The sequence below is a fragment of the Alnus glutinosa genome, chromosome 1 (genome assembly GCF_958979055.1).
Source record: "Alnus glutinosa chromosome 1, dhAlnGlut1.1, whole genome shotgun sequence".
Lineage (NCBI taxonomy): Eukaryota > Viridiplantae > Streptophyta > Magnoliopsida > Fagales > Betulaceae > Alnus > Alnus glutinosa.
Genome location: NC_084886.1, coordinates 19,612,620 through 19,638,391, shown reverse-complemented (window position 1 = coordinate 19,638,391; position 25,772 = coordinate 19,612,620). Strand labels below are relative to the sequence as shown.

The following is a 25,772-nucleotide window of genomic DNA, read 5'->3' as shown; positions in this document are numbered from 1 at the left end:
CATACTAACGCCTAGCATTTATAGTGAAATACATGTTAGTCTTGCATGATAGTGCATCTGAAAACGTGGGTCCCACCATCTCATCACTGAAAAGCCGGTTTGAGAGTAGCAATAAATGCTACGAAACTCAAAATTCACGTCTCTGATAAATGCTAGCTATGAAACTCAAAATTCATGCTTGACAATTATTTCACCTTGAAATTCAAACTATATTCAAACAACATTCGGGTTTCATTCGGCTTGTTTCCGGGTTTTTGAATAAAAACCTGATTCGAATATTGAATAATATTCGAACCAAACAGACCATAAATTTTTATAGTTTTTTTAATGATATGGTGAGTGAATATTAATGGTAAGTACTGTTCATTCACCAATTCTTTTTTTTTTTGTTATAGTAGTGAGGCTGCTGGAAGTGATTTTTATGTTTTCATTAAATTGCCTCACCAAAAAGCTATTTTGGTGATGCTTCTAGGAATACTCTAAGTAATCTATTAAAGAGAGGCAAACCTACCTTATTGAGCCAAAGCTCCAATTGTCCCAAATGGAAAGTGTAAGGATAATTCATTGCTCAAGTAATCTATAAAAAGATATGGAAACCTCTCATTTTAAGCCAAGTCATGTGTGTCATTACACATGCCAACAAAAGTAACTTTGAGTTTTAATTATAAAGTTGCCCTCAATTTGATGGTTGGAACTTGGAAGTTAAAACCTTTTATTAATATTATTTAATTTAATTTGTCTCATTCGATGATCGGGAAGATGAGCTTTTGTTATAAATTTTTTATTTATTATTATTTTTTAAATTCTATAAATTCTTCATTAGCTAAGTTGAGTTTAGAGTATTCGGCTTGCATAGCAAGCGAGCTCGAACTAGCACAAAGAATTCTCATATCGAACCGAACTAAGTTTAAATTTTACTACTTATCACGAGCTCGGATCAAGTTTAAATTTGTGCAATTTTTAAATGAGTCGAGCTTGAACAGACAGAATGTCTTGTTTACCTACTTCTTCGATTAAAAAAAAAAATCATGCAAGAGATGATATCAATGGCATTGAGCTGTCAGCATCGATCCCCCAAGCTAGAACCCGCCTCCTATAAAATAGCCCTCCACCTGAAAAAGATCACATTTCATAGAAATGAAACGAGAGCCCACCCATATGGACTCAGAAGGCACCTCCCATGGAAATCCAAGGCGCCTGGAGAATTTTCCACAATAATCCCCATTCAATCTTTGCATAGAAAGGCAAAGGCAATGTGGTTGTCTACGCTGAAGAACCTGAGATGGGCGGTCATAGTATTGGGACTTTCCAACGCGGGGGTGGTCCTTCTGGGTGGGTTTCTCGTCATTCTCGATTACCGGTCCTGTGACTGGCGACACGTGTTTCCCTTCGCGGCCGTTTCGTTGACCGCTGGGATCAGAATTGTGGCAATGGTGCCGAGCGGGATCGCCCAAGAAGCCACCGCCAAGACCATTCTCGAGTCTCCCGCAGAGAGCTCCCCTGCCGTCCTCGACGCCGTCATTCGCCACGAGAGACGGGTACGAAACCGTTGTCTATTTTGCTTGTTTTTCTCTTTCTGGGTTCTGTTTGGTTGTCATGAAAGCTGAGATGAATAGTTGTGATGGGCTGAGTTGAATGGGGATGTTAGGGACCCAGATTTTTGATATAGAGCACTCGGGACCTGTTTAGATAAATTAAACGTTTGTTTTATAGCATTGAGTTGTGAGGGTGGGGACTCAACGGATGTTCTGCATCGTATACTCTGGTGAAGTTTGAATGCAGGTAGGTGGGTTCTCAATGGTGGGATGAATTCTTTGAGGGGTGCTCTTAATAGGGAGAGCCAGGGACGTGACAACAGCAGCATACCTAATAGAGCTCTGCTCCACAACCATGCAATGTGTCACCTGAGATTCATCAATTATTCACAAGAGAAACAATTCCAGAGGAATAATAATTTCACCGGTGGTGCACCCAGCGGAGCAGTTAAACCAGAACAACAGTATTCATAACCACATCCACCAACTATTCTGACATAACACATTAAAACCACAAAATGATCTACCGGTAGCTACCTTGTAAGAAGTATGATGCAGACGATAATCAAGGACATTGTGGATCAATGAGAAGTAGAGAATCATTTTTGAATGAAAAACGGAAACAAACCTAAGTGTTCTTTTTTTCTTTTAATCGTAATGTCTGTGGTACAAACGTGAAGTTATTGTTAATTTTCTTGATGAACAGATGAGGTATAAAAAATGGCTTTGGTGGACCCGGTTTGCGATGGTAATTACAGTGCTGCAATTTGTTGGTGCAACTTATCTTGTGTTCCATATGACTAAACATATATCTCATGATGGAACATCGAATGACTGTGTTTTAGGTAAGGTGGGTTCCTTCTTCTTATTATCTTATTTTTTTAATTTTTTTTTGGCAGGTAAATATAACTCTCATACTCATACGGACCTCATTCTCCACCCCTTATTTGTATGGAGGAAAAATACCATTTGGTCTACAGACCATTGTCCTAGACACCATTGGCCTTCTTGTAGTTATCATTATGTCATATGTGTGCTCATTCTTTTTTAGCTGAAAATATGCATTTCCCACCAATAAATATATATATATGTGTGTGTGTGCGCGTGCGCGCGTGTAGATATGCATATATATGTTGTCTAATAGTATGCATTTTATTATGGAATACATCCTAAATCTAATCTTGAATATTGGAATTGAATAAACAAAAAATTATAAAGGGGACACTCATTAATTAGAAGAGGTAGTACTTCTCCAAAGTGGGGAAAGTTACTCTTGAAAGGGTTTGCTCTTGTAAAGGGTATGCTTTCTAGCCTCCCAACTTATTTCATCTCCCTTCTCTATATTTCTGCTTCAGTGAGTGGTAGACTTGCAAAACTTCATAGACTTTCCTTTGGAATTGGAAGGGTGTTGAATTTAGATATGATTTAGTGGGAGGATGTTTGTTCACTCACAAAGAAAGGGGGCTTAAGGTTGAGCCACCTGCATGAACTCAATCAAGTTTCTTAAGTAAGTGACTATGGTCTATGGAGGTTACTGTTTGAGAGGGATGCTTTTTGAAGGAGGGTGGTAGGTGTAAACAAAAATGGGGTGACCTTGTGGAAACCGAATACGGAGTAGGTGGGTTGAGATTGAAGAGAATGTTTCCCGTAAGCTGGGTCGGTGCAGAAATATTTTTTAGCCTTTTCTTTTTTGGCAAATTGACAGATTGTGTGGTATGGAGAAGTGGAAGGAGTTATTTATTGATTTATTTTCTATTGGCTGTGAATAAAAGGACAACTGTGGTTAACTATGTAGGCTGGTCAGGAGGTTGGAATTTGAGGTGTTTTCGGCTTGTTAAGTATTTGGTAATGGAGTCGGTCAGTTGATTTCTTATGTTCAGGTGTCTGTTAAAGATGTGATGTGTTGGAGATCAAGTAGAAAAGTTGCAACTTTCAGGTCAAATTTTTTCATTTGGAGCTTTGCGGTATTAGAAGAGATGAGTTCTGGAGAGTGTTTGGTGTGTAAGGTATCCAACTAAATTTGCATTCTTTGTATTGATGGCAACCTTGATGCATAATTTGATGGGAAAAAATATGTAGAAGCAGAATATTTTCTTAATTTATTTATTTTTCCCAGTTGGTGTTACATGTGGCAATGAGATGAGGAAACCATAGACAATTGATTCCTTATTGTCTGGTGACTTGTTAGGTGATTTGCTGGATTCTTGGAACATGAAATTTGGTAGCGGAATTGGTTTAGCTGATTGGAAAGTTGTACCTTCTTGTCTGATGGAATTTTTGGTTGGAGAGGAATAGGCAAGCTTTTGAAGGAAACAAACTATCCTTTGTGAGATAAAGATTTCTTGTTGCATTCTTCTCTTGGGGTTCAATTCATCTATCTCATGCAGCCTCAGATTCACTTTTAGAGTTTACTGTGAAATTGAAATTTAGGATTTGACGTAACCTTTTTTTGACCCCCCTTTTTTTTTTTACCTCTCTTCATGTGCATTTACGTGCTTCCTATGCAAACTGGGTTGCACTCCTTTTTGTGCCTTCTAAATATTTTTTTTTTGATAAGAAAAGAACATATAATAATATGAAAAAAAGAAAGGGGTACAATTGCTGCAAGGGTATGTTTTTCTATTAGAAAGATGATGTATTTTCCATATCTTCTGCCAGTGTCTACTGACTGAATTTTTTTTTAACCCAAAAATCAAGGATCTTGCCACATCATCTCATATAATGGTCCTTACCATGTTGACTATAGGGTTGAATTTTGATCTATAGGGAATCTGCTTGAAAAATAAAATTGTCTCATTAATGGTTCATTTGTGGTTGAATTTGATTGAAGTTGAGAATATAGACTGTAAGGCTTTTAAAGTTTGACTATGTTAGGAAGTTTAAATAATAAAAACTCCACTAATTGGTTCTCGGTTGGTTGGGTATTTGGGTATAAAGTTGCCATTGAAAGGCCTACTTGGGATTCTAAGGGTATAGGCTTTTAGATATCTGGCCTGTTATGTTTCTTATTTATAAATTCAGATATCTGTCCTGTTACTTTTCTTATTTATAACTTTCTGATTCTCGTTGTCAAGGACTTTCCCTGGGTTCTTGTGAAATGTAATGAATATCTTCGGCAATTTCTGTAATGCAGGTATTGTTTCAAACCGTAGCTGGTGGAAGCAAATATTACTGGTTTTATTTATGACCATGGTGTGCTTTGTCACACTAGTTCAGTGTTTTACGGGATCTGATATTCTTAAATGGAGATCTTACTATGCAACCCAAGATAATGCTTGGAAAGCTCACTACAGGGAAGTATTTGATAATGGCATGCGTGAGGCTTTGTGCTGTCTGGGGCGTGTCAAATACTTGTAGGCTTACCTGCATTTTGGTTGACCTACAGAATTTCTATATATACATCTTTCTGATTTTAGTGTATGTTAACTCTCTGATCTTCCACTTTTTGATCTCATTTGTCCAGGAGTGTGTTAGAGGAAGATGAAGTTTATTCTGTAGCAAGACTATTGGGTGATCTTGTTGCTTACCGTGCTTCAGGAACTGGGCATCTGGAAATCTTGGCAGGTTTGTTTTGAAATTGTGCTGTTGTATACTGTGTTATGCTTGTATGTTGTTTCATGGTTGCTGCATGTCATAACTCTTAGATTTTTAAATGATGTATCAATTCGCTATTGTATTGTATAATTAGATAATTATTTGTGCTTGTCTATTGTTAAATCATTAGTTGTCCCTAAACCTTGAGTTGATAGGAAATTGCGAATTTAATTATTTAATTAACATTCTAATACTCTCTATCACGTTTGAGCTCAAGCTTCCCCTCCAAAAGTGGGTCCTAACACATGGAATATTTAATAGAAATGATAGCTAAATTACAGAGTCATTGTTCAAATTCAGGACCATTGCTTTGGTACGATGTATTAATGGTGCGTTTGGCAAAAGAATTTTCAAAAACAAACGTGATTTAAAACAAATCATATTTTATTCAGCTTTTTCAAAAACTAATCATATTTTATTCAATTTTTTCTGAATAAATCATATTTTATTCAATTTTTTTTTTAAAATGTCAAACCTCGAAATTCGCGCACCAAATAAGAATTGAATTCTGTTTTAAAAAATCGAACACCCAAACGGACCATAAGTCACTAGTTCTTTCAAAATTTTCATAATTTTATGAGCATGAGTTGTTCGAGAAGAGCCTCAATGCTTCATTTATTGCTTTCATCTCTAAAAAGGTTGGGCAGTTGGAAGTAAAGTATTTCAAACCTATCAACCTAGTGGGGAGTGTTTACAGAATTTTGGCGAAAGTCCTTGCTATCAAAATGAAATAGGTGTTGGGAGTGCTTTTATTGAAAACATAGAATGCCTTCATAGGGAGAAAAATTCTAGACTCGGTTCTTATGGCTAATGAGTGTCTGGACAACAGGCTGAAATCAGGTATTCTTGGCATTACCTGCAAGCTGGACTTGGAAAAAGCCTACAACCATGTCTATTGAGAGTTCCTCTCCTATCTCATGAGACGTCTTGGCTTTGGTTCTAAATGGAGGAAATGGATGTCTGCTTGTATTGCCATGGCCTGCTTCTCTATTTTGATTAATGGAAGCCCACGTAGCTTCTTTGGTAGTTCTCAGGACCATCGCCAAGGTGACCTTCTCTCACCTATTCTCTTTGTGATTGTCATGGAGGTCCTCAGTAGGATGCTATCTAGAGATAGTTGGGGGTTATTTATCGGGATTCTGGGTAGGCACCCAAAACATTGCCCCCTGGAAATATCCCACCTCTTTGCAGTTGATATGCTCATTATGTGCGATGTAGACCACGAGCAAATCTATATTTTGGGTCATATACTCCACTGTTTTGAGGCAATTTCGGGCTTGAAGGTCAACCTTCGAAAATTTGAATTAGTCGCAGTAGAGGAGGTTCCGCATCAAGAAGAGCTGGCTGACATTATCAATTGTAGTTTCTCTTCTCTTCAATTGAAATCTTTGAGACTTCCTCTGGGAGCATCTTTCAAGTCAAAAGCTATTTGGGAGGAGGTAGTTGAGAAGATGAAAAAAAGACTGGCTAAATGGTATAAGATTTATTTGTCTTGGGGTGGATGCCTTACTCTAATTAAGAGTACGTTATCCAGTTTACCTACGTACTTCTTATCCATTTTTCCTTTGTCAGCTGGTATAGCTAAGAGATTAGGGTGTCTCCAAAGAGACTTTCTTTGGGATGGACCAGGAGGTGAGCCTAAGTTTCGTCTAGTGAATTGAAAGACTATGCTCCTCAGTTTCTAGAGAAGGGTTGGGAGTTAAGAATCTCATGTTGTTCAACAAAGCTCTTCTTGGGAAATGGTTTTGGAGATTTGTACACGAGGAGAATTCTTTATGGAGACAAGTGATTGTTGAGAAGTATGGGAAACATTAGGGGTGGGCAAATTATCCGATTACCGAAAACTCACCGACCGCCTACCGTAAAATAAAAAAAAAAAAAAAAATCGAAATAAAAAAATTTACCGATTTAATAGTAGGTCGGTAGTCGGGTAAAAGGATATTTCCGTCGGGTTCCGACTCGACCCGACATTAAGCAAAACGGCATTGTTTGATGCGTTATCTAAAAAACCCTAAAATAACAACTAAAACAACACTGTTTAGCAAGCTTATATATACAAATTTTTCTCACTTTTCAAATCCTAGAATCATCTTTGCCGTCTCCCACTCTTAGTCTCTCGTGATTGCTAATCTCCCTCCCTCCCCAATACTTGCTGCTCACGCCTCACACATCTGCTGCCCTCCTATTTTGCAAGCCTCCACTGTCCACATGTGCCACAAGATCCACGATGCCACGTCCGGTCTGTGCAGCAAGAAGCCAAGAACTAAGATCATGATTCATGAACAAGAAGATCGTGATTCACGAGGACCACGAGCCAAATAGCCAATCCTGTTGATTTGGTACCTAGGTTTATTTTTTTTCTTTGATTTATATATATTGTGATTTGTGGGTTTGATTATTGTTGAGTTTGAGAGTTTTGGGTTATTGTGGTTTCACTAGTTTGTAATGTTTGTTCAACTTTGTTGAAAACTTGAAAGTTTAGGCTGTAATCTTGTGATTCTTGTTGAATTTATGGTTGAATTTCCTATTTATCCGACCGAACATTACCGATTTTTCCTTTTTTTTTTTTTTTGCGAAATTATTCCTTGTCGAAATGAAGTTGGGTAATTACCCGACTTCACTAACAAGCACGGTTGGGGATTGGAAACACCATTTCCGGCCCCGACTTATTCGACGCCCACCCCTAGGATGGGTTGGAGTTCAGAGGAAGTTTGTGGGTCCCATGGGTGTGCCTTTTTGGAAGATTATTAGGAATGATTAAAGGGTATTTCTTCAGCTCTATTTCCTGCAAGGTTGGGGATGGATCCTGCATCTGTTTTTGGGATGATGTGTGGTGCGGTGTAGCCGCTCTCAAGTTTGCTTTCACAGACTTTTATTCGATAGCTTGGGACAAAGAGGCCTTGGTGTGAGATTACTTGGTATCCTCGAACTTTTATACATTAGAATCCAAGTTTTACTACGGCAGTCCATGACTGAGTGCTGGAATCTCTTGATTCTTTCCTGAATCCTTTTTACTCCTCTAAAACCCATTCGAGGGGAGATGAATAGAATGTTGTGGATTTAATCTAGCAATCATGACTTTGATGTGAAGAGCAACTATAAATCTTTATAGTTTGGAGATCTTGGTTCGTTCCCCTGGAAAAGTGTTTGAAAAGTCAAGGTCCCGCCACACAGTGCTTTCTTTACTTGGACAACAACTTTAGGTAGAATTCTCGTGGTTGATAACCTTAGAATGCTAGGTTTCACCCTTGTAAACTGGTGTCACGTATGCAAAAAGAATGAGGAGATTGTAAATCACCTTATCCATTGTGAGTACACTAGTGATCTTTGGCACTTGGTTCTTAACCTATTTGAAATTTTGTCGGCTATTCCTAGCAACATTCTAAAGCTGCTTCTTTGTAAAGACAATGTCTGAGACATTTCAAAGAGGCTACTTGGAAATTATTACTGCACTCTTGATTTGGAGCATCTGGAGAGAAAGGAATCATCGCCTTTTTGAGGACTGCGAGTCTAATGTGCTTAGTTTAAAATATGTCTTTTTGAGATCTCTCTTGGATTGGGTTGTAATATATGTTCCTAATCTCCCCTCTTCGAATCTTTTAAATCTTGTTAACTTCTTAGATTTTAGACACCTTTTAGGATGGTTGTATCTGTTGTATAATTTTTGTTTACTAGGGCTTTTGCATTTTCCCTCAATAAATTATTATTCAATAGAAAAAAACTAGTTGTCTCAAAAGTTTAAGCTGATAGGAATGAGTGATTAATCATTTAATTAATATTCTAACATCTATTAACATAACTTAGTTCGTTAATTCTTGGTGGAAGTCCTGCCTTGAAGTTTGGTGGTTTGCAAGTGCTGCCAAGTGGCTACTGCTTGTGCAAAGATGTACAGCAGATAATGTGGTAACTCATGGGGGGTTAGGGGACAACTTTTGATACTTCTGGACTTTTGTATTTATGTGTTCACGTATAGTTGGTCCTTTTTCACTTTTTCCTGTTTCAGCATGGCATCTCTGACCCACCTTGAGATGAGAGTTGTCCCTAGAGATCCAAACGTCTGGGTTCCTCTATAGTAGGAACCATTATTCTCCTAATCGCTTATGAAAAATTTGTTTTCAGGTATTATAATATGTAGTGTGTCTGTGTGAACATCAGAGATGAGGACTGCAGTATCTGGTAGTAGGCAGTTTGTAAGCATTCAGCATATGAGCTTGGGATTTTGTCCTTGCATTTAACTCGCCCTGGAGCACTGTAGTTTTTTAGTTCCTCCACTTTAACAAATCTTTGTTTTTCAAGAAATAAACAATTAACAGGCCAAATCAATTAGATTCATTAGAAACATAGAATGCATGAAAAATTTCAGAAACATTCATAATCAGTTGTTAGTGTTACTCATCTAACTTTTTGATGTTTTCCTGATTTTTTTCTCCAATAAATTCTACTTTTTCTATTATTTTTATTTTTTTTTTAAAATTTTTATAACTGAGGTATCCAGGGCTTTGCCCCGACTAGATCCCTGGAACACAATGCAAAGCGCCCCCTCTAGAGAGGTTGGGTAAGGCTCAGACTTTTGCTCGCGGGTGTGGTCCTATGAAATTGTTTGCACTCAAGAGGGATCGAACCTTAGACCTGATGCTTCATGAGGCATCAATGCCAAGTGACTTTCCACTCGAGTCAATCCCTTAGGGTTATTTATTTTAGGATTTATAGTGTGAAAATCAACCATGATTAATTTTGTAATTGACATGAGGATTTTGTTTGGGGCTTACCTTGAGGAAGATCCTAAAGTTTGGACTTTGATGCTTATCTCATGCCTTAATAGGTGAGACAAGCATAATTTGTGTGACCTGTCTTTATGCACGGTCCATATATGTTGTTAGTCTTGTATATTTGCATAAAAACAATATCTCAAGGTCTGGACCATTGTTTATCAGTTATTGAGTTTCTTTGTAATCTGCACCTTAGATTTTATTATTGAATGGCTTGTGCTACTGTAACTAGTGCTCTTCCCTTTCTATCCCTTTGTATTCTTTTTGTCTAAGCTATTGCATGCGCTAATACCAATAGCAAGATGTATGCTGTCAGCACAATCCCAGTTTGTACGAGCCACTAAGAGCTCCGTGTTGCTTTTACAAATCTTCATCTTCCAATTGGATCTCTCTCTCTCTCTCTCTCTCTCTCTCTCTCTCTCTCTCTCTCTCTCTCTCTTAATTGCTTGTTCTTCAGAGATTTCCATTTTCTTTCTTCTCCTTATTCATTTTCCCCCCTTTGCCTATTACTTTGTGAACTGTTTCTTTAACTAGTATATTCAAACTAGAAAACTAGTTGTCGCTAGTGGGGAACTATCTGTTTTCTTCAAAACAATTAGGTCAAATGAAGCAAACAGAAAAAAGAGTACCAAGGAAACCTGGTCGTATTTTGTGCCAGTTTAATGCAATTAATAACCAAGGCATTAGAGGCCTTGTATACATCACTGGAACCCTTATGGATGTCCCTTTAGGTGTCAGTGACTAAAGAGTTCAGAGGTCACCTGTGCTAAATCAGAACTATTGATTGGGTTTTTATTTCCTGGACTTAAGCAATAGCAATGATTCATGACAGTTTATTTATTTATTCTTCTATCATTATCTTATCCTATAGCTTTTAATGAAATGCATTACTTAAAAATAAAAAAAATAAAATGATCATTATCATTGTCCTATAGCTTTTCTCTTCTCTCTCTTTTCCATTTTTTTTTTTATTTGATTCGTAAGTTACATACACACACACACCCACCTAGTGATAAGTTCACTTTTCATCTATATATGCTTTATGCCTCAAGCTGCTTCTTCAGAGTTTCATGTAACTGGTATTAATTCCCATGACATCAGAGAGCATCCCTGTCCAGGTTTAGCCTTATTGCGGAGACATAGTCAATCCTCTAAATCATTTGAAGATTCCATGGAGGCACCTGAAGAACAGATTCAGGAGGCTGCAGCTCTTCATAAATTTGCCGAAGCTGCCTACACAGTAGTACATTAAATTTTTTGATTCAATATGCCTTTTCAAGTTTATCATCTTAGTTTTATTTACAACTGCTACATTGTGCAGGGTCCGTTACTCGATTTTGGAAGAAATCCTTTCTTATTTCCTTGTGCATGGCTTTATAGGCAAGGGGTTTTGACTCCCTGGATGCGTAACAGGTCATTAATCCATACATATCCTGCTTGATGTATATGGGCAACATTATAATGGGACGTAGCTAAGAAATTTTAGGACCATGAGTTAATTATTTTGGTCATCTTTCGTTTTTCAATCTTTATTTTTGAATATAAAGGCATTCTTAGAGACCTTGATCTCTTAGAAATTACTGCTTTAAACTTTTGGTGCTTATGATTCTATGTTCTTCTTCTCAGGCGGCCCATACTTGGTGGTGATAATTGGTGGCGAGGCCATGCGGCAGCCTTTTTAAAATATGTTAATTTAACCCCAGAAGTACTTAGACAAGGGCGTGTTAACCAGGTGATTTTATTTTAGTGCTCTTAATTTTCCATTCGTGACAGAAAGAACTAAATCAGATTGGGTGAGCATCACCCCACGAGGCCATACGGCAGCCTTTGATTTATTTTCCTTATTCCATTTCTACTCATGACTTGCATGTGTTGATACCAAATCTGATGTAAGATTTGATGGATTTTGTTTAGAGGTTTGAAGTATTATTTTGCAGTTGGAAGGATTGAATCTTGAGTGGTAGAAGTGGTTACAAGATTTTCTTTGACAGGAAGGGTCTTCTGATTTTCTGTAGCAGCAGGATTCTTTGGGCATTTAGGGTATTAGGTTAAGGAATTGATGGTGGGAAAAGGTTGATACAATTTTGGAAATTAGGACTTCTGTAAGGGGTATGTGACGTGGGACAGAACTAAGATTGTTTTAACAGCGTATGACAGCAGCAAAAACTATGAATTGAAGATAGAAAAGAGAATTCAGGAAAAAAGAAAATAACAAATAGGGAAGAGAAAAGCCTTAATTGTCCCAAATAAGTAAACAGAAAAATAACTCTGAAAAACTTAAAATTTAATTGATACTTGAAAATTTTTTTTGATAAGTAATAAACTGACTTTATTAAAAGCGTCAGGCGCCCCTTAGTACACCGGCAGTATACAAGACAACGCATTGCTTGAAAATAAAAAAAAACAACCCTAAAAAAGGAAGAGAGAAACCCACCCAAGCCATCCCACGATAGCAAAAAACCCCAACCCAAACCCTCAAAGAACACACCACATACCCATCCAAGAACCCTCATAACCGATTCCAAGATAATACAAAACTGCCTTTATATAGGCTACTTTCCATGTAAAATACTTGGAGACAAAGAAAGAAATAAAAATACAAAAATAACCCGAAACTTTGAGACAAAACAAAATACTTGTATAGAAAGTAAAAGATATTATTCTAGAAATAATCCCTAAATATCATGACGATTCTTTCCATTCTTGTGCAAATATTCTTTATTAAGATATTCCAATGCCATTAATTCAGTATCTGACAACTTAGCTACTGATTAAATATTTTTTCCTGCATCAATCTCCTCGGGTTGGAAAGAATTCGTCATCGAATTCAAATTATATTTGCCTCGATCTTTTGGATGTCCAATCAATCCCTTGACACCAAAGCAACTTCATACTGGACGAGAAACAACTTGCAACCCATCATAATGACTCTGAATATTAGATCTAAAGTTACTCACACCAACTTGAGATGAGAAAATCTTCACAAGCTCTTGATTGATTGTCATAAATTCATTCATCGTAAAATTTTTCCAATTCTTTCTTAACCACGTAAAATTAATTTTTCTTCCAACATTCCAAAACCACGTCAAGATTTTGTTTAGGAAAATTTGATAGAGAATTTATAATCCCAAGAAAATCAACAGAATTAATTTTCTCTAGATCCCATTTAGATATTTCACTCTTTAGACTTTCATCAAACGCATGATTATCCACTTTTTGTTCAACCTCTTGACCATACCTATTGGCATATGTATCATAAGTTGGTGTAGAATTCCAATCTACAAAACATTGAAAAAGATCTTCTACGTCTTCTTCATGTTGAAACTCTTGATCGACAAACTCTTCATCCTGATCATGTTGGTCCCGACCCAGATTAGGATTGTGATACAGGTTCTCAAAATTGGATTCTGAATCGCGACCGTCAATATCGTGATACATCTCCATGTTTTGCGCTGCTAGACGCTGGGTTAACTCTACAACCTGCTTTTGCAAGTCTTCAATCATTACTTCTTGTATTCTGCGTTCATGGTAGGAAACTTTCCCGTTCGGAACCTGTACATGCCAACCACGATCACCAGTCATGAAAATTCACTCCAAAAAGACGCTAAGCTCTGATACCAACTGATGCGGGACAAAATTAAGATTGTTTTGATAGTGTATGATAGCTGTGGAAATTATGAATTGAAGATAGAAAAGGGAATTCAAGAAGAGAGAAAATAACAAATAGGGAAGAGAAAAACCCTAATTGGCCTAAATAAGCAAACAGAGAAATAACTCTGAAAGACTTAAAATTTAATTGATATTTCAAAACTTGATTTCAAGATAATAATAAGTAAGCTTGAGTACTTTCCATGTAAAATAATTGGAGAAAAAGAAAGAAATAAAAATACAAAAATAACCCGAAACTTGGAGACAAATCAAAATACTTGTACAAAAAGTAAAAGATATTATTCTAGAAATATTCGCTAAATATCATGATGATTCTTTCCATTCTTGGGTCTCCAAGGATCAGCGTGGTTGATGGCCACCGTTGAGGAGGCATTGAAAGCCCCAGTGAAGAAGGATTTCGTCAAATATTTTTGGGAGGATGTGAAAGCCTTGATGGTCCGAGGGGGTGGTAACAAGGCCGGCCGCTACCTAGAGGTGGTAGCCTACGTTGAGGGTGGTCGAAAAGGGGCTATTTGGCTCCCGGAAGGCTGTGAAGGTTGGGGTTGGTCTCAGGTTATGGGTGAGTTACGACAGATGTTGGCTTTCCTCGAAGCGAAGGAATCGCTGCTAGTTTCTGAGGTGCCTTTCTCGGAAGGAAAACAGAAGGGAGGTATTTTATCTGGTTGTTCCTATACAGCAGTGCTACGCTTGGTGGACAGAGTGGAAGAGAAGATGGTGGGGTTGAAGCTGGTGTCCATGACTCCTCTCGATCTGCTTCCATTGATGTTGGCGAATGGCGGTGAGGAGGTGTGAAGGGTGGTGAACTGCTACAAGCTTGATATCTCTGGGTCGTCGACGGTTCTTCCTGCGTCACAACGAAGAAGACGATAGAGACGAAGGGCAATTCCGTCATTTACTGGCTGAAGTTGTTTCTTGGGCGTTCTTGTTTAGTGATGGATCAGGTTAGAGCATATCTGGGTCGGTTAGTTGGGTTGGGTTCTAAGCCCAATGGTTTCAGGCATAAGACTGTCAGCAAGAAGCCCATTATCCATCTTAAACTGTTCTGCAAGTCTTCAGGTCAGGGTTTTAAGCTTTTTTTCAGGTCTTCCCTTCAGCCCAAATACTCTGGGCGTGGACCTTCGGCTTTGGTAGGAACTCATGGAGCTTCCAATTAGATCTCTTCATCGGATATCTTGTCAGATGAAGGTTTTGGGTCTGACTCGGTGGAAGGCTCGATGTTGGGGATGTCGGAGGTTGGGCCTGAGTTGTTCTTGAAGGACCTCCGGTTGGGTAATGTGGTTTTGGTTTCCACTGCTCGGAATGGGCTTGTCCTTGTGAGCTCCGGTCCTTCTCCTTCAGAATCTCTGCTTGAGCAAGAATCAGCTATGGTGTCTATGGAAGCTTCTCTCAAGCTTGAGGGGTCTGCTTCGGCTCTAGTTCACTTCTTCCCCAGTGGTTCTTCCTCAGGGGCTGATGAGATGGGAGAGAGGCTACGCCTTTCTCGTCCATTGGCATCGACCTCAAAGCTGTTTCAGTATTATTATAGAAAGGCTAGGGCAGGTCGAGCTGTGAAAATGGATGAGCGTTTATTTTTCGATTCTGTGGCGGTGATGAGATCAGAATTTGCTGGTGGGATACCTTTTCCTCTCTCGGGTGCCACTTCTGAATGAGAGCTCCCTTTGGAGTCTAAGCTAGTGCTAAGCTCTCGGGTGCCACCCCTTGTTGAGGAGGCAGCTTCTGTGAAAGATGTTATTAAGCAAATTCCTCTGGCGAGGGGTTTTTTACGGGGAGGTTTTCTCAACTCGAGTCTGGCTAGGCAAGTTTCACCTAAAGGTAGTCTCTGAGAATACCTTGTTGAGAAACAAGATTGTGGATTTTGAATTGAGATTAGGTTTGTCTAAGAAGCTTCAGCCTGATAGTAGTAAAGGTGCTAAAGCTCGTAAAGCTTGTATTGATAAAGGCAAATCCATTGTTGATAATGTTGTCAATAGTTCTAAGTCTAAAGCACCCTCTAGGAAGCAAACCTCGTCCAAGTTTGTTTCTACGTGTTACCATTTTGGTATGAGTGGCCACATTCGTCCAAATTGTCATCTCCTTAAATCTTCTCTTCCTAAGTCTAGGAGGAATGTTACCAAGAATAATGAACCTGAGTGTGACACTCGGATGAGTATCCTGATCGATCAAGTGAGACCTGTCAACTTGAGACTGGATGAACTCTCTCTTGCTCTTCTTCTAAGAACTCTAAAGTTCTTCCTAGTTGCAAGAATAGTTCTCAGGCTTTCTTTGTTAGAAACAAGAAGCTTTTGAGAGATAAATCTGACCATTCGTGTTTTGTTGCTCACACTTCCTTGAGATGTCTTGATTCTTGTAATTGGTACCTTGACAGTGTCTGCTCTAGACATATGTGTGGGGATAAATCTGTGTTTAAACATTTCAATGAGTGCAGGGGTGGCAGTGTCACATCAGAGATGGGAACGAATCTCAGATCAGGGGAAAGGGTTCTCAAAACTTCGTGAAGTGCTGTATGTCAAAGATCTCAATGCAAATCTCCTCAGCATTAGCCAAATTTGTGATGATGATTGCATTGTTCAATTCTCCAATAAGGAATGCAATGTTTTTGCTGAGAATGAAGATTGGATCATGGGTGGTCTAAGGACCTTTGACAATTGATATGGCATTGGGCCAAGCGCTACCTTGAGTTGCAATAGAGCTAAACTTGATGAAGCTGAACTGTGACATCAACGGTTGGGGCATCTGAATTTTAAAGACCTCTATAGGGCTTCCAAAGAGGAGCTTATGGTTGGACTTCCTAAGTTGGGAAAGTCAGAAAAAGTGGTGTGTGGCCCATACCAATTGGGAAAGTAGATCAAGTCTCAGCACTGGAAGACTAACTCCATTCATAGCTCCAGCATCCTAGAACTACTTTACATGGATCTGATGGGTCTCACTAGAACAGAGTGCATGCGAGGAAAGAGATATATCACGGTTGTTGTGGACGACTACTCTAGATACACTTGGGTGATGTTACTCAGAGAAAAATCAGAAGCATGTGATAAGGACAAGAACTTTGTTTAATAGGATTCAAAATGAGAAGGGGTATCTCATTAAACGAATCCAAAGTGATCATGGAAGAGAGTTTGAAAACATTGCTTTTGAAGAATATTGAGCTGAAGTTGGAATCAAACATGAATTCTCTGCACCCATTACTTCACAAAAAAATGGAGTTCTAGAAAGAAAGAAAATGGTTATTCAAGATATGGCTCGTGCCATGCTACATGTGAAGTTGTGAACACAACCTGCTACATGTTTATTTTTATTATAAATTTTTATAGAAAACAATATTCCAAATGGAAATCAAATCTATTTATTTTTTATATTATAGTTATATTCTATTATTATCATTATCATATAGCATTAAAAGGGATGTACGGACTCGAACCATAGACTTTCTGGGTAAAAAAAATATGAAACTGATCATAATCAAAATGATTTGAACTGTTTCAAAGACCCAATTTTTTTTTTTGGGCTCTTTCACCAACTGATATAAATATTAGTTAGCCTTCTATTATTATTATTAATTTTTTTTTTTTTTTTTTTTTTTTTTTTTTTGTCTTAATAGAAAGATAAGGAGATAGTTTTGTATGCTTTGATTTAGTATTTTGATTCCAAGAAAAAATAAAGGAGCACTTCCTAAGTGTTCCAGAGAAGGTAAATATTTTTAAATATTTCTGATGTCATAACCCCAAGGGGTTGCCTCAAGTAGTAAGGGCTTTGGTCTTTGTGGTAGTCCCTGAGGTCTAAGGTTCAAACCCATTGGGTGCAAACAATTCTTTGGGGCCAGCCCGCCTGCAAAGCCGGAGTATTACCCGATCCGTGTGGAGGGGGCACTTTACATGGGTCCGAAGTTTACCTGACAGGGGTGGGTACACGAAGTGGCCCTGTCTTGGAAGGGTTCCTCGTCATCAAAAAAATATTTCTAATGTCATGATTCGATCCTGGTCGGCTTGATGTTTGATCTCTTACCCTGGACCTTCTCAATTTTCTGGTTTGATCATAATTTTTGAAAGATTGTTCTTACCTCTTACAAACGAATTATTAGGTGTAAGAATATTGCTGAACAGCAGCCACCTGCACAAGAATGTGACTCTTGGTAGTGCTAAAATAGATTTACCATTTTTTTTTTTTTTAAATTTATTATTATTTTTTTTTGATAAGTAATTTCAAATTCATCAATAAAGCGCAGAGGGGCGCAACCCTAATACACGGGAAGTATACAAGAGCGCCCCTAAAAGGGAGGAACAGATAATAAATTTAGAAAGTCTACAAAAGTAAAAACAACTAGGTGGCAAAGACTGGACGCTAACCAAAGAAGTAGCGTGTTAAGCATACGCTTCCTTAACACTACCATTACAGTCTCTACATTTTCAAAAAGCCTCGCATTCCGCTCCCGCCAAATGCTCCACAAAACACAGTGAGGAACTAACTGCCAAGCTTTTTTAGCTAGGCCATGCCCAAAAGACGCACCCCAAGTAGTCAACAAATCCAGCACCGTTTGTGGCATGACCCACTCAACTCCAAATAAAGAAAACATAAAGCTCCAAAGCTCACGGGCGGTGTCGCAGTGAAGTAACAGATGATCAATAGCCTCCCCCTTCTTTTTACACATACAACACCACTCAATAACCACAATATTCCTCTTTCGCAGATTGTCATGGGTCAGTATTTTTCCTAAAGCTGCAGACCATACAAAGAACGCCACCCTTGTCAGAGCCTTAGCACACCATATATTCTTCCACGGAAATGAAGGGCCTTCTTTCCTACTAAGCACTTCATAATATGACCTTACTTCAAATAAGCCCCTTGTAGAGGGATTCCAAACTAACCTGTCACCCTCTCCTTGTCGAATCGAAGTGGAGTACAACCGCTCGAAGAAGGAAAGCACCATCTCCATCTCCCAGTCCTGGAGTTGCCGCGTAAATAGAACATTCCAATGAATATTTCCATTATGAACTGCCAAGTTATCCACCACCATTACAGCTTTGTTCCTCACAATACTATATAGAACTGGATAACAGTGCTTCAAAGATCTCTCTCCACACCACCAATCATGCCAGAAACTGATATGTGACCCATCCCCTACCGCAAACCGAACAGAATTGCAAAACTTCTCCCATCCTTTCCTGATATATTTCCAAACCCCCACTCCATAGGAACCCGAGACCTCAATAGAACACCACCCACCCTTTAGGCTTCCAAATTTGGCGTCGATCACCAAATGCCATAAAGCCTCTCTCTCCCTACCATATCTCCACAACCATTTACCTAGAAGTGCTTGATTAAACTGGATGAGATTGTGAACTATATATCTCTAATTGAGAGTTTCTTGACTTTATGGTCTTAAATGGTGGATAATTTCTTTGAAGTTTGTGGTTTTGAAATCCTGAAAGTCTCTATTCATGTTACAATCATATATTCCCTCTTTGTTCTTAAGTTTGTCACTTTCAGGTTTGTTATGCTCACCAGCCCAATTTACATTTTTAATTTTGTTCTTTTTCTTCACTTTCTGTTCCAGGCAAAATGTGAGGCTGCATACTTCATTGTGGTTCTGCATCAGTTAAGATTGGTAGTGATTGCTGTAAGAGGAACTGAGACCCCTGAAGATCTCATCACCGATGGTTTATGTAAGGAATGCATCCTTTCTTCAGAAGACTTGGATGGATTGATGAAGTATCTCTCTCTCTCTCTCTCTCTCTCTCTCTCTTTCTAGTTCTATCTATCTATTAATATATCTTGACTTTTATGTGTTTATGTTAGTGTCTGTGCATGATGATTCATTGCTTAGGTGATCCTTAAAACTCAAGTAGTTGAATATTGCACTATAGAAAAGGTTAATTCAAACCTGCCTTTGTTAGAGCTTGTAGTGTCAATTTTTGTTCTGAAATACATATAGAAAAGATATGGGCTTGTTTTTAATCCTGTTATGCCTTTTGTTTTTGTTTTTATTTAAAAAAAAAATCTTATCTGAGTATCTTACTCTGCTTACCTAGCTCATATAAGGGCAGCGTTTAGGAAAAAGAGAAACCAGGAAGCTGATTAAAATTCTTGCTGCAAATCTGTCATTAAGCTGCTGTTTCAATTTCTAAAACCAAATACTGAAAATAAAACTGTATTGTCCTAAATCTTTCTAGGCCTCAACCCTGATGAATTTAAAGAGTTCCGAATTTGAGACTTGTATTCTATTAGCTTCTATGGTTTCGACCATACTAGATTGTTTCAACATCCACGAAAATCAAGATCCAGCCAAAGTATATGTAAAATAAACGGAAAGGGGGAAAGTTTGTGGTTACATGGATTCCCTTTAAAATAGATGGGTATCTACATTCCTTGGGCTATAGAAAGTTTAATGTTTGGTAAAATGGCAGTATTAGCCCTGGGTAATGTCCTTTCTTTCTTATTCTCTCTATCACCCCCATTAAAGCTGAGTACCATGCCAGCAACTTTATCGACTGCATGCTCTGCCTTCACCATCTGCTTCATTCCTGTTTTTCTTTTCATTTCCAGGTGCTCTCACCTCTAAGAGTTTTTATCATTTATTTTATTAGAGGAAACTCTTGCCACCTTTACGTGGAATCTAGATGCCTGGCATTAATGTAGAAGAGAAATAGCAAAATATGAAACCAATTCCTGGTAAGGGGTGTCATTTTTTTGTGTGGACAGCAGCCTTAGGAAAGATCTTGATGCATAACAATCTGCATAGGCGTAGTATAGTGGTGGTTGAGTGGTGCTATTTGTGCAAGAAGAGCGGGGAAATCCATTGACCACCTCTTACTTCACTATGATATTGTACGGGATATATGTAGCTTTTTTTATATTTTGTTTGGGGTGGAGTGGGTTATGCTGCGACAGGTACTGGATTTGTTGAGTAGCTGGGGCAATTTGTTGGGTTGTGGCATGTTAAGCAAATTTGGAAGCAGGGTCCTTTATGTGTCATGTGGGGTCTTTGGTGTGAGAGGAATGCTCGGCACTTTGAAGATGTAGAAATGTCAATATTGGAGTTGCGTCGAAACGTGCTTAATACTTTATTTGTATGGGTCTTGGCTCATTATAGCTTGAGTCGTGTTACGTTTGCAGAGTTTTTAATTTCTTACTCTTCTGTTTCCTCTTTTTGCGGGCACTTTTGCATACTTCTTGTATATTAGAGTTGCGCTCCTCTGCGCTTTTTAATGATATAACATTATTTAACAAAAAAAAAAAAAAAAATTCCTGGTAAGTTGGCAACACATACAAGATACTATAGCTGGCTCTTATAATATGGTCTATTTTATTCAGAATATATAACATAGAAATATACATGACTAGGGATTTTCCTATATTCCTTGGGGTAGTTTTTCATTTTTTTTTTTATTAATTTTTTTCAGATCTCACTCACCAATGGTGCTGATGAGCTTCTGCAGTAATTAGCCGAGTTAGGAACCCTACCAATTACTTCATACATGTGCATAACTTATACAAACATTTCTTGATTATATATATTTTACGTTGTAACTTGTTGCAGTCACTTTGTATGTTAGTTTTTACCTCTGCAGTCTAATCATTAATTTACCTCGATGTATGCCAAGGAATACTCAATTCCGATCATTTTGGAAGGAATAATCATCAAATAATCACCATATTTTGGTTACAAATAGATAATCTATTGGTGGTCTTCTCTAGAATTTTTTTTTTTTTAAAGCAAGTTATTTAGACAAGAAGATGAAAAGATATTCAAATGACTCTTTTATCAGCATATTTTGAGATCAAAAGAAATTTTTCCAGGATTCATTGGAAAAAGCAAAATATTAGAATCTCATATTCTGGAATCTGATAAGGTTCCTTGTCAAACCAAAAATTGACATCGTTATAATTCTGGGCATTCAAATGCCATGGCATTATAATCCCGGAACTTTTGATATTAGCGGGTAATGTTGGATTTCCTGAACCAAATGCCTGGTTAATTCAATCTTTCAACATCCAGGAATATGGAGATCCTTTACATTCTTTATGGGTCTGGTTTTGTCGCCTCTAGTATAAGAGAAGAGGAGAGAGGAAGTGTTGAATTGCAAAATGAAGTAGGAGGCACCGCATATAGAGGAAGGGGCTTGTATCTGCTGCTAAAGCATCCTCTCCTCTGCTTGCTTTGGATTTTGCAATTGAGTTAGTGGACCAAAGTCAAATCAGGCTTTTCAACATTCTCTAACTTGATTTATTACATAATCATTCTCAACTAGTGTAAAATTTCAGAGTATATTGGCTTTCAAGCTTACTCATCTAGTGAGCGTGTATTAAATTATAAATAGAATATACAAGGTAGTATAGTTTACACGATAAGCCTTAGCTTATAGTATTCTAATCTAACACAAACTCTTAGATAGAAATATAATTACAAGTAAATCTCCTCTAGATAATCTTTATCCTTATCAACCGGTTGTGATATCAATACTCACTAGGAGGTTTGATCAACCGGAAGTCTATCAGCACACTCACTAGGATTCTTAAGAGATTGAATCACACTAGGAGTATGCTGTGCGCTAATAACTAGATTTGCCATTTGCTGGATACATGCGTTTCTCTGCTCCTATTGCCTCTGTTGCGGTTTTTTGTTCTGAACATAGTGGCATTCGATTTAATACTCCTTTTTTTTTTCTTTTTTTTTTTTTTTCCTCGCATTAGCAGTTCTGTTCACCCAGATGTGAAGCATAGTGTAGACTCATCTCTCCCACACTATGGGCACTCAGGTATACTAGAGGCTGCACGAGAGCTCTTCATACAAATTGATGGGAATCCTGGTGCCACTGGTAAAGCGAAGATTTTATTTCCTTCAAACTTATTGAGCTTTGTTTTGCTGATTATTTTAATTTTTGACAATCCTTTGAGTCATTATTAGCTTTAAAGCTATAAAGCTAATATAAAAATATAAAATATAAAATATAAGGCCCTTTGGACTCTTTACACACAGACACACAGATCTTTTCAGGATTCATGTAGATAAAAGATATCCTGAAGAGGGATGAGTTGAAAGCAAATTCATAAGAAATTTTGATACGGGTTTGTTAAGAGTTAAAAAATGATGTTGTCTGATGCTGTCTTATAAGTGTCTTTGATTTCTCAGGTCTTTCTGTATCAACACCTGCAAATAGTATTACATAGAACCATAAGCTTACACGATACTGATTTATACGTTATTTTGTATAGTTAGGACCCCTTGGATCAAACATCCTCTCTAGGGTTGGCGAATTATGAATCCCACAAAATTTACAGAGTTGGAATATTAGATACTCTGTGCCTTCCATATTGATAGTCTGCAGTTCTTTTTTTGGATTACCCAAATTGTTTGTCCATAGTTAAAAGTCAAATATTATTTTTTCTACTTTCCCATAGTACCTTTGCTTTAGCCCATAGTACCCTTGCTTTAGCCCTTTGCTTTACATTTATCACATATCATGTATCTAAGTTTTCTCTTTGAAGTATAAAAGTAAGTGCAAAGTTGTGTATCTCTAGTAGAAAACAAGTTGGTCAAAATAATTTAATGGTAGTTTCTTAAGAAAACGTATCCCTTGAATTGGCCTATTAGTCTGGGATAGACGGAGTAGTTTAACACCGGGTGTAATTTGATTCTGGCTCTCTCTCGCTTGCTCCCTGTGTGGACCTGTTTGGTGTGTTTATGCTGTCTTCCAAAGGTATATGAGAGGAATGAGAATGTTGGGTTATAGATTGTTGTGTTTCTAATTTGAAGAAGTTAATATTTCAAATTGTGTTATCTCAACTGCAAAGTTTACGGTGTTGATATGTTGTGATAGTTATGATATGGGATGGCTTATATCATTTATTTTTTGACATTTCTGCCTAACTTCTTTTCCTCTTTGGACAATGGCTTAATTGAGATGCAGAGTCTAAATCAAGTGGTTTTCTTTCCTCATTGCTCGGAGCTGGATGTGAGTGTGATGGTTACAATGTTCGCATAGTGGGGCATTCCCTTGGAGGTGCAATTGCTGCATTGCTAGGAATCAAAGTATGGCCTTTCTTACTTGAAAGCAATGGGTTGTTTACCTTTAGTTTGGCGTGTACTGTTATTTCATAGCTACTAAAAGATTGTGAGATCGAAAAGATAGAATGATAGAGCATACCACTGAGCATTTAGTTACTCTATATATCATTACTTAATACAAGATTGGCCTCATTAAGATAGCTTTCTTAATGCTTCTCCTCAAGTTGGAGTGTCGATATCTATCATCCCAGGCTTATTACAAAGATTCTTCCATAATTCGTTTCTAATAATATCTTTTAATTGATTGCACGAGCTAACATAGGATGTTGCTGTTTTCTTTCTCATACACCATATCTCACATGAATGGCTTATAAATTGCTTCTTAGTTATCACAACATATTCAGGGTTTCTTTTTCCATTTTTTTGTTTTCATTTTTATAGATAAGAAAAATCACCTCCCCCCTAGGAGAGATATCACTATTAACATTTCATTATATGGGGCTAGTCTTGTACTCTACTTTTGCACTGAACCTTTTGACCATATTTTGCTTCTCACTTTTCCTTGTAACAAGATTAAATTATTCAAAGTCTAAAAGTCAAACATGGAACTTCTATCAAGATGATCAGCGGTCCAATCTGCACTGAAAAATCAACGAAGTCAAGATTCTTAGAGGATTTGAACATTAAACCCTTACCAGGAGCACCCTACATAGCATTTCAATGTTGTCACCTTGGGGCTTGCATGAACTTACTTTTTTATTTTTTTTTTATTTTTTATAAATAACTCATTTCATTGAAAAGCGTAGAGGGGCACAACCCTAGTACACATGATCTATACATAGAAAGTCCTCTCTTACATGCTAAAAGAAGAACAAAAGTCCATAAATTCAGAAAAGTTAGAGGATTGAGAGTTATTATATGCCCCAATCCAACTAAAAAGCCATTTGACCAGAATGTTCTTAAGCTCTTCCTTCGTTTTTCTCTTCGTATATTCCACATTAAGTACAACGGGGCTATCCTCCACACTTCTAGAACTGAGCGACTACCTACCTGACCTCGCCAATAAGCTAACAACTGTACCACCCCTATATGCATAACCCAATAGAATTCGAATAGGGTCCACCACTATTACTCTTCTCTTTCTCAAATTATCAAAGGTCAAAATCTTCCCATGAGCTATTGTCCATACAAAAACACTTACTCTCAAAGGAATTTTAACTTTCCAAACACTCTAAGAAAAAAAAGATCTCCCCAAAGTAGATAACTCATGAAAAAACGGCCACACCTCAAATTTCTTCCTCTTTGAAGGAATCCACCAAACACAATCCTCACTATCTTCTCTCCATCTGAATGAATATAACACAACAAAAAATGCAAGCACCAAATCCACCTCCCAATCTTGTACAACTCTGAAAAAAGACACATTCCATTGAATAACACCATTAGAAGACTCTCCACCCCCTCCTAATATGTTTCCACACTCCAACACCAAAAGGTCCTGCTACCTTCTTAGAACACCAACTACCACTCAAACTATCATATTTTGCTTCCACAACCAACGCCATAATGATCCCTCTCTGTAGCATAACGCCATAACCATTTACCCTGCAAAGCTTGATTAAACTTAATCAAATTTCTTACTCCCAAACCATCCTATTGCATAAGAGAACAAATAGTCGACCATTTAACTTGATGGAATTTAAACTCCTCTGTGATACCTCCTCATATAAAATCTCTTTACAATTTCTCAATCCTATTCGCCACACCCAAAGGAATGGGAAACAAAGATAGATAATAAGTGGGTAAATTGGACAAAGTACTTTTGATCAACGTCAACCTCCCTCCCTTCGACAAATATAGCCGCTTCCGGTCCGCCAACCGCCTTGTTTTTTTTTTTCTACAATACTATTCCATATAGCAATTGTCTTGTATGGCGCCCCCAAAGGAAGTCTCAGATATTTCATTGTTAACACAACCACCCTACACCCAAATATACCAGCCAACGTTTCTATATCATCCACCTTGCCAATATGAATGATCTCTGACTTCAACTCGAAACCGCTTCGAAACATACAAAAAGACATCTCAAATTACGAAGATGTTCACCATTAGCCTCAGAAAAATAAAAAATAAAAAAATTTAAGTATCATATGCAAATAACAAGTGCGACACAACCATTCATGCTTCTTGATCCCATTGCAA

The 25,772-nt window shown here is 37.8% G+C and overlaps 1 protein-coding gene across 3 annotated transcripts in view; it reads left to right on the top strand.

Moving 5' to 3' along the window:
• Positions 1-1,092: 1,092 nt before the first annotated feature.
• The window catches only part of LOC133876341 (uncharacterized), a 36,370-nt gene continuing 11,690 nt past the window's right edge, over positions 1,093-25,772 (top strand). Inside the window, exons 1-10 of one of the 3 annotated variants that reach the window (XM_062314617.1) lie at positions 1,093-1,538; positions 2,242-2,380; positions 4,669-4,888; positions 4,999-5,099; positions 11,017-11,141; positions 11,220-11,311; positions 11,525-11,630; positions 19,119-19,273; positions 22,256-22,380; positions 23,473-23,594. In XM_062314617.1, coding sequence (XP_062170601.1) covers positions 1,254-1,538; positions 2,242-2,380; positions 4,669-4,888; positions 4,999-5,099; positions 11,017-11,141; positions 11,220-11,311; positions 11,525-11,630; positions 19,119-19,273; positions 22,256-22,380; positions 23,473-23,594 — 1,470 coding nt within the window. In that variant the 5' untranslated portion in view covers positions 1,093-1,253. Of the gene's footprint in view, positions 1,539-2,241; positions 2,381-4,668; positions 4,889-4,998; positions 5,100-11,016; positions 11,142-11,219; positions 11,312-11,524; positions 11,631-19,118; positions 19,274-22,255; positions 22,381-23,466; positions 23,595-25,772 lie in introns of all 3 variants that reach the window. The other 2 variants (XM_062314610.1, XM_062314621.1) reach the window with 2 other exon arrangements.